We start from the raw sequence: 9,783 nt of genomic DNA, 5'->3' as shown, positions 1-9,783 counted from the left end.
AATGCATAAAGGACTCCTCTTAAATATGATAGAAACATTTTTCAGGGTATTAAAGGCTGTTTAACAGCAGTACCTTAGTTACTAGTTTGTATTTGCTCAATTGCCCTATTTGTTTTCCTTGTCTTACTCTAGTCATTCACTAAATGATTTAAAATGCTGAAAATAAACTAATAGCTTGTTAAAATAAAACTTACCATGTACCAGCTGCATTGGCTTGAGTAAGGATATAAACATTGATATTGGTTGGACATTTTTCAGCAAAATATATTTTTCACATGAGAAAGACCCAAAAGCTGCACTCACATCCACAGTACTCATGCAAAAATGTCAAAAATTCCCTCTCTCTGCTTTTCAAAAAGTTTAAAAGAACGTCAAAATGTCCCATCTTAACTTCTTTAGACTGAAAAGTGTGAAGAGAATGTAATTTAAAGCAGCTTTTACTTTTATATTCACAGTTAACTTCCTTAAAAAATGTTAAAGGATTAGAATTAAAAGATCAAAACTTAAATGAAATATCTGGAAATATTTTACTTAAAATGTTTCAATCCATCCCAATCCTGGCTTCTACTTTTCCTTAGCAATCAATCAGTGAAAACCCCCTAAGGCTCACTTTCCTCTTGATTTGGAATGTGGGTGAAAAAAGACAAGTAAGAAGAAAAACTTCTTTTCAGTGAGAAAATCTGTTTTCCTTCCCATGCAGAGGAAGGCAGGGCATGCTCGCTCCATCCACCTCCTGTGGATATAGGGGGCTTTCCCAAATGGACCTGCTGTCAGCCATGTCCCTGTCATCACTCCCACACAGCAATTTTGTTTGATTTGGCCAAAGAACAGTTAACAGAACAATCACTCACGCTTCCTCTGCTCTCTATTTTCCAGTGGCGTTACGGCATGAAAACGCTCCCCGTTTCGGGCACGGAGCTGCAGGGCTTGCAGGTGCCACACTCCTCTCCTGGAGGCTCAGCCTCCTGCTGGATGGAGACAGCCAGGCTGGGCTCTGGCACCACTGGGAGCAGAAGACCTTCTCTGCTGAGGTCTGCACCGGTCTAGACCAGAGGAAGGAAACCTTCCCGCCCCAGAGCAACCCCCAGGTGGTCTAGACCCGGTGCTTTCTGGCTGGGTCCCCACCTCCCTGCTGGGTCTGCTGCCAGAGCCAGTGGCACATGGTGTGTTGGGACTAATAACAGACGGGGCACGCTGGCTCACACCGCCCCGCTGACCTGAAAACAAGCCAGAGCCTTTAAAACCTGCTGCACGCAGGGATTCAATAAACCAATAAAAGGTCATTTGCAGCACTGGGTGCAGTGTCAGTCGTCAGGAAGGCGGAAAACTCCTGTGCTTTCTTTTCCTCACCAGCAGCAGTGCAGCAAAGGAGAAGGAAACAAGGGGAGGTTAATGATTTTATTCCAGCCAAGTGACTGCCGGAGCTGTGTGGCAAAGAGGAGGCTCGGGGGCAAGGGGCTCTGCCAGGAGAGCTACATTAGCTTGGGGCAGTTCAGCGAGCAGGAACCTCATTCTCACTGCTTGAAATAACCTGATGGGGAAAGGTGGCTTTGTGGCCCTTTGCCCACTGCAGCTGCTAAAGTGAGGACTCCAGAGAGAAATGCTGCCCCTTCTAAAACCAGTGGCAGAGCTCCCACTGAGGTCAGAGGAGACAGGTTTTGTCCTATTAAATAAGGGCAGTTGGGTCACTACTAAGTGTAGTAGGGTCACTACTAAGTCCTAGCTTGGAAGAAGAGCTAATTAAAATGCATGGTTACAAGTAAATTGCAAAGTGTCCCCTAAAGAAATGCTTTCTTAGGGCCAGGCTTTTGTAGGTGCCCAGCAGCCCTGACCTGACAAGGGTACAACTTGTCCAAGGGAACAATACCAAAGGCCTGTAACAATAGCGAGCTTTAAAGCACAGAGGTTTTCCATTCAAAACCAACTAGGAGTGGCCCAGGTCAGCTACTGTGAGAGGGTTCCTGTCACTTTCTGAAATCCATCTGCCTCAAGCTGTGTGACCCAAAATGAACCGTATATATGGTATAGAAAAAACATAAAGCAACTCTGGTGGGAGGGCCTAAAACTTCCATGTTGCTCAGCTGCTGCTGGTGCTGGGAGCAGGGCCATGGCGCTGAGCTGGGCCTGGTGCTCCCTGGCCTTACTGCCTCGGTTGCACCCTGCTCCTCTTGTCAGTGCGCTCAGCTTTCCTTATGGATGCTACCAGTGGAAGAGATTAAAGGCAGGTGAAACTTAGCACCTTCTACTGGAAAAGTGGGACTTCCCCGAAAAGGCAGAAGCAAAGCCATTGCTGTCGGCCACCCATCACACGCAAAAGTACCACATCCACCATGCAGGGCTGAGGAGAAGGTGGGGTGAGAAAAGACACTGCCCAGCAGCCCACACTTTAATGCTAACTAACAGGATTCACCATTCAGCTCCTGACTGAGTTGTATTGACACAATAAAATAAAACAGCCTCTCAGACTGTTCCCTGTCTCTGAAACCGCAGCGTGTTCTTCCCCCAGCACCACTGTCATGCTCATTTAATGCATCAGACTCGCTTCTGCTCTGCGTGGCAGTCAGCCCGTGCTGCTCTTAGCCAGTGCCACAGTTAGGCCTGGTGGTCCCCTGCTGAGAGCTGTTGGGGTGAGGGGACAGGAGCGAAACCCAGGCACACTTCATCACCTGAGCAATCTTTGCTGTGCCAGCCACTCAGAACAGCTAGCTGAGGAGCGAGCAAACATGGAGCACAGGATTAAAGCCCTCTCCCGTGCTCGTGTCCCTCTTTGCACACAGACAACAGTAGCAGAAAGTATTTCTCCTATTTCATGCCTTTGGCATGGATAAGTATGAACAGTATTTCATAATAATCATATTATTAAAGATCAGATTATCACCACTGACAGCAGGCACTACAGCTGGTGCCATTCAGAAGAGCAGGAGCCAGGGAGGGCTCCAGCCCCCTCAGCAGGCTCATTGCCCAGGGACGGGGTCCAGAGGGACAGCACTGGGGCATGGTGCAGCCACAAACCCAACTTTTCTCTAATTGAACCTCAGCTGCGGTTGGTAAGGACAAAGGGCACAGTTGTCACATTTTTTGGAGCGCTCAGGCTGTTTTCCTCTGTGCAAACAGAAATAAGATCCCCTCTCCCCTTCTTTTTAAATAATAAAACCTGGGTGGTTTGGATTTTTTTGTTCCATTCACCCAGTTCTATAATTCAAATCCCCTGTTTACAGGTATTTTTAGCTTAGAAGGCCATTTTTCCCATCAATGAAGATGCTAATCTAAATAGCCCCCTCCCTGATGGACAAATAATTGGCTTGGGTCGGTCTGCCTGAAGTTGCCAGCTTTTTAAAGCCATGTTTTGAAGGTAGATCTCACCAGTAGGTCAGACCACCTAGGCTACTCATTGGCTTATAATACCATGATACCTTCTGTAAGTTGAGCAGAGCCCTTGTGAATTGTCAGCTGGGAATTATCAACCAGCCATAGACTCTGCTCTGTCAATATGCAAAGCTAAGGGAGATCCCAAAGAGGCAACTGCAGGGGTGTCACGATTTTCAGCAGCCTAGAGAAGTTTCATGCAGCTGTATGTGTCACTGGCATCAACATGTCAGTAACCACTCCATGCTCAGCTCCACCACACAGGAGGTTTTGGCTGACCACACTACATGTTAATGTGTGTTTTCACCCAAGCTACACGCTGTTGCAGCAGCTGAGCATGGAAGCACCTCAAGTACACAGAAATCATGGTAGGTTGTAGTTAAACTCACCTCAAATAAAAAAAGTGAGGTTGTGTGCTTTGCCCTGAGCTAAATACAGTGCTACCACTCAGTTACCATCATGCTGGTCACTGCAGGGATGCAACAGGGTTGGAGCAGCAATCAGATTTCACTTGGGAACACAAAACATAAACATGTTGCACATGTAAACAGAAAACATATATATGTATATATAGACAGAATGAGAATGCGTGTGTATGATAAAAGGTAATAATTCCCTAAGAGACACACCTGGTAGTGGTGTGTCAAGGGTAATACCTTCTTCAGCAGAGAAACTTAATGCTGAAGCTCTCCCTGTAGCACAAAACACACAATTGGTTTGTATGTGAAGTATTGCCTTCTTAGTAATTATCAGAAAAAGCTGACCAGCAGCCCTACACACTGTGGAAGAATCTCTAAGGAAAGAGGTAGGGAAGCACACGGTTTTAGGGTAAACTGAGTCATGCCTTGAGAACTGCATGGACAGGACAGCACAAGCTGAAGGAGACCCCTTTCTCTGCTGGTGCTGTGGCCATGTCACACAGCAAGGCATCCTCACACAGACTGGAGTTGGTACAATGCGTAGGAACCAAGCTAGGGACAGCTTGGAGAGTCTTATCGCTCCACAGACAGTCACAGCACTGAAATATGAATGCATTACACAGAAGAAATGAAACAAATCCAAATCTGTGTCAGGAGATGATTTTCTAGGGCTCCCATTGTGCCCAAACTTATGGAGCAAAGCCTTCATTTCCAGTTCTATCCAAAAATCACTGAAGCAAAACACAGCCTTTCACTGCTTCAGAAGACTTTGGAACAGCACTTTCTGTATTACAGAGGGAAAAATTGTTATAAAGGAAAATAAATACTTTATGTTAATTATGTAAAGTATTTTCAGTATCCCTTAAAATGGGCAGGCTTACCTGCAAGCTGTCAGAGTATTTAGGTAGCAGTTAAAATTCAGAAGATATTTCATTCATTCACATAACAGCAGGGCAGTTTCATCTTCTTTCATTGTTCCTCAAACATGTTGCACTGCACAGAACACTTGTACTCATTATTTCTACAAAATTAAATGCCAGATTAGCTTTCAGCAGGAGGCATGGTTGAGAAATTCAGGAAGGACTGGTGAAGCTGGAAGCGAGCAGAGCACCGTTCCTAGCCAGAGTAAAAGAGTTGAGTCTTAGTTTAGTTTTGATGCAACAGAGCGCTCAGATAAAAGCATGAATTAAAGAAAATTAGCACAAAAGGACATAGACACTGATATCAGGCTGATATGAAGGTTGTCCTACGGGCTACCTCCAAGCAACCCTGAGCAGTAGGAGTGTGTTCTCAGCACCTCTCCTGCCGTGCCCCGTGTCTATCCAGGCTGAGAGCCACCTTGGCTGGGGTCACGCACCCAGGCAGCTGCCAGCTGAGCAGGACATGCCATCAGGCACTCCTGAGGTGTCAGATGAAGGACAGGGGCCATGCACACCAGCAGAGGTGGGAGGCAGCTGCCATGGACTGGCTGTCGGCAGCCCGTGACTCCTCCAGCCCCAAAGGCATGTTGACACCAAAACAGGGAGGCAAGGACAGCAAGTGTGTCCTTTTGGGCTGGCCTGCACTGCTCTGCGGCTCAGGGAGGTCTTTCTCCAGGGGAGCCCCTTGGTGCCTGCATCCTTCTGTGTCTACATGCAAATACCTGCAAGGGAGCAGAGCGCCTTTGGGGCACAGGGGGGACAGCAAGGGGAACACTGGTCAGGGCTGAAACCTCATATGTTTTGCTCCTGAGCTTTTTCTTAAACAAAGGGAAAACAAATATTTCTCAGGGTTTTTTAATTATTTTTATTTTAATACCAGCACCCCATCACATCCCATTCACTGCAGTTCCCACTGGAAGTCTGTCATGCCACTGCTTGCTGACTTTAGCAGTGTGGATGGAAGAAAAAAATTTTAGATACTGCCCATCCTACTCAGATGGCTGCCACAGATGCCTTCTCCCTCACCTCCCACAGGAGAGCTGACCATCCCAGGCGGGCCCCAGATGCCTTTATTTCCACATCAACACCCAGAATCATTTCTGGCTGTGGTGGAAAGCACCAACAACCTGTTTTCCCCACAGAGTCCACCTCTGGCAGAGGCTTTCTTCCTGATTTAATGCCTGAAGCTTTCTTTAGGAAGAACATTGTGATGGGTAACAGCCAGGGGCACGCAGAGCCAACAGCCTGTGGAACTGCAGCGGTGTGTGGTGCTCATCAGACCAAGCCACCACCAGAAGCACTTCAACAGCTCTTTTAGCCCATCTCTGCAGGATCAAGCAGAGACTCAGGTGACAGAAGCTGCCTGGGGACCCCTCTGGGAAGGGCTGGCTCCAGAGGGCTTTCTCCCTCAGGCTGCAGAAGGCCCTGGGGAGAAACCTCCAGGTTTGACCTTCAGGGGCCCTCCCCCTGCTGCCTCAGCGCCCGTACCCACCTCCTGCTGGGGCTGTTTTGCTCCGAGCCCTTCTCCTTCCTCGCCCTGTTGTGGTGGGGAAGTTCAAGGTGTCCTGGCAGCAGGAAGCTCCTTTGCTCCACCCTCTGCCCTGCACACCGGCCGTCTGAGTTTGTCAAGGGTTTTGCAGAACCAGAGCTGCCAGTAACAGCAAGCTGACCTGTGCTCGGGTGGGAGCTGCACCCCTGGCATGAAGCTCTTCTCCTGCGAGCCCTGGGCAGCCCTCGCCGTGCTCTTCTTCACCACCATGCTCCAGCGTTCCTGCTCAGCAGGTAGGGCTCTCCTCTTACGCTCCAGCTTCTGTACCCTGCCTTCCCTCCCACTTCTCTCTAAACGTATTGCCCGCTGACGGTGATTTGTTCTTTAAAAACAAGGAGGGCTCCCTTGTATCGTCCAAAGAGCGTAAAGAGCTGGAATTGATTAATGCTAATGAGAATTACACAATATGATTGATCACAGCATCTTTCTGAAGAGAAGTGCTTTTGCCAGCTATTTACAAAGCCACCCTAAATGTGAGTGAGCTGCAGGCTGCTCTCCTGAATGGCAGAGATAGGGGGCCACGGTTTCTTGGCCTTCAATTACTTGCTGATGCAAGAGACCATTTGAAGAGGCTCACTGTATCCTGGTTTATCTAATACGAGGTGCTTTTTGCAGGAAATCTGGCTTTGTTGTCCCTGTAATTGGAGTGACTGCCTAAACCCAGGGGTAAATGAGACCTGTGAGCAGCTCTTGTCCCGTCAGAATATCGCTTGCATTTGTGTATCAGCACTAGCTGAGACCTGCCAGATGTTTAAAGATGGGTTAGCTTTGACAGCCTGTCTCCAGGCTGCGAAGTCTATAAATGTGAACCAGTGCTCTGTGCTCTGCAGCACTTTCTTCCACAGGTCATGCACAAGTTTTAATTATTCTTTTCAGTGCTTCCATGAGGGTACACATTAACCCAGAAAAGAAATTATGGGCTTGGCCAAGGTCATTCAGCAAGTCCTAGCAGAGGTAGGGAAAAGAATGAGGAGCACTCAGACCCTGCCCTGGAGAAGGCTGCCTGGGGACCTGGTCCCACACTGGCAGCAGGCAAAAGGAAAGCTCTCACCTTGCCGGTGGCCACTCAGCTCAAAACACAAAGCAGAACATCAGTAGGTAATCCCAAGGGGGCACCTCCTGCAGGACAGCCTCAGTTTATTTATAGTTACTTGGAAAATGACAAACTCAAAACAAAAGGTTTGGGCAAAGGTCTTGTTAAGTTTTGTTTTCCTGAACTGAAGTTAATCCTGAACCATTGTTTTGGAGTCTTCAGTGATATCAAGCTCGATCTGAATTCCTCTATCATATTCCGAGTTATTAGCTCAGAGATGGTTTGACTGGATATGGTTCTCTCAACCTCTGCTTGGTCTCTAGACCAACAGCTCGTTGGGGTCCCTCTGCCTGCATGCAGCAGCAACCCTTACTATAGTTGTAAGGCTGTGTTTTTCCTATATCTCAGAGGGCCATTGCAGACACTTCACCTGGTTGAACTCAAACTGGACTGCCCACGGTGGTACAGGAGGAGATATTTCCATGTCTCCCTTCCTTCTGCAGCAGGGGACAGGCTGGTGCTAGCACAGGGACCACAGCAGCCCGTGCTTCTCCCAAGCAGGCATCCCTCAGCCACGCCATCCTGCAACACTCCAAGGTGCATGCTGTGGCTGGGGGAAAATGGGATATTAGAAGGTCTAAGGAGGCTTCAGGGAAAATGGATATTACAGATCTGGAGGGATCTGTAATGCTGTGCTTCCAGCTGCAGTGCTGTGCTAGAGTGCAAGTGTGCTCTGATTCTGGGTAGGAAGCAGGATAAAGAGGCAAAACCTTCTTCACTGAAGCCCATGTCCCTCTCCTTCTCTTACCTATATCTGTATGTTGTATTTTCCAACCTGAGCTGGTTAATGTGCTCATCTTTTCTCCTGTGCTTTCCTTCTGGCAGCAGCTGAAGGAGCCTCCAGTGTTTCAACAAGTGCCATGCCCACAACCGAGTATGAATCACCATGTCTTAGTAAGTCTTTGTAAACTGTGACTACCATGATAAAGCCAGGTAACGAGACTAAGCAGGTCTCTGGAGAGGCTATCCTGGAAAAGGATTTATTTTTTATCACTTGCTGTTATCAAGGCTTCAGTTGCAGGTGAAATTCTAGGAGGCATTTCTAAGCCTCCTCTGTTGGCATTCCCCATATATCCTGCGTGCTTTCAGGTAGACTTACACCTTTTAACAGACTACTTCATGTCTGGTTCAGTTTGTGTGCCCTAGAACTCTTGCCAGACCAGCTGCCTCTGGGCACAATGTGATCTTCCAGGAGTGCACCCATCCTATTGAGTCTTCCCCAAACAGCCACCCTCAGGCAACCCGAGATCCCACCAGTCCTCCCAGAGTCATCCCTCCATCCCAAACATCAAGCAGCTCCAAAGTCCTGCAGTTCCTGCACTGCAGTACACGTACCAGCAGAGGTGTGCTACCTTAAATGATGACAAAGGTATAGGACAAGGTGTTTCTGGCTGCCCCAGCCTTCATGGGCACCGAGGTTTCATGCTGAGCTTCCCTTCCAGCCCAAGGAATTGGGATGTTTTGGTTCTTCATGCTCCCTTTGATACGTCCACCTCACCACCCAGGGTGCAGACACAGAGGTGGGTATCTTCACTGTATCCACCTGATGGAAAAAGCGTGGCAGACACCTTTAAACAACAGCATGAATACAACAACTAATGATAGGTTCCTCAAGTGGCTTTAGGAAATTGAACTGCTTTAAACAAACAAACAGAAAAAAAGATACAAAAGATGCAAGAGAAAATAGAGAAAATGCATGGAATTGTTAAAAAAAAAAATCATTTTTAGATATGTGAAATAGGGATGTCCCAGTGGTGGTAAATGTAAAAACAGCAGAACACAGGCAAGTTGCATTTAACAGCCCAGCACAGAGCAATCAGTGATTCTATTACCAACAGAGGTATTGGGTACCTGAAATAATGGAAATCTTGCTGACAGTGTCTTTGCTAGAGAGATCCTCTTACTCCATTGCATGAAGTTTTCTCTACACTATGTTTATTTTAAATAGTAACTAGTTACTTCTATCATACTCCATTCCTAAAACTGACCAAGCAGATGCTATTTAGGTGTTTTGAAAGTTTTCAGTAACGGTGGGCACAGTGGTAAGAGTACCAGCTCACATGGCTGGCCAACGGGGATGACCAAATCTTGAAGATACGTAGATAAAACTGAATACTGCCATCCTCCAGGTTAAGAGCCAGGCATAGGGGACAGCTGTCCAAAGTCAGAGTGACAGAGTGAAGTCACCATCTCACCTGCCTTCTAGCAAGGAAAACGTGCTACGTATTTAGGCTCCCATCAGCTCACTTCATTTCTTCTCCTCCAGATGTGGACTTCTGCATGCAAGCGGCTACGTGCTGCCAGTCAGGCATGGATGATTACGGGTGGATTGCAGCAGCCGTCGGCTGGAGCCTCTGGTTTCTGACGCTCATTCTGCTCTGTGTGGAAAAGATCATGAAACTCCGGCCAGATGAACCCAAATATTTGGTAGCCTGA

General features: G+C 47.6%; 1 protein-coding gene across 1 annotated transcript; it reads left to right on the top strand.

Annotated features, from left to right (window-relative positions):
* Positions 1 to 6,405: 6,405 nt before the first annotated feature.
* On the top strand, positions 6,406 to 9,783 carry TMEM213 (transmembrane protein 213). The gene is made up of 3 exons (XM_032183025.1): positions 6,406 to 6,487; positions 8,176 to 8,241; positions 9,614 to 9,783. The coding sequence occupies exons 1-3, from the start codon at positions 6,406 to 6,408 to the stop codon at positions 9,781 to 9,783; spliced, it is 318 nt and encodes a 105-aa protein (XP_032038916.1).

The sequence above is a fragment of the Aythya fuligula genome, chromosome 1, assembly GCF_009819795.1.
Source record: "Aythya fuligula isolate bAytFul2 chromosome 1, bAytFul2.pri, whole genome shotgun sequence".
Classification (NCBI taxonomy): domain Eukaryota; kingdom Metazoa; phylum Chordata; class Aves; order Anseriformes; family Anatidae; genus Aythya; species Aythya fuligula.
Note: the sequence above shows the minus strand (reverse complement) of the source record. Positions and strands in the feature narration are given on the sequence as shown.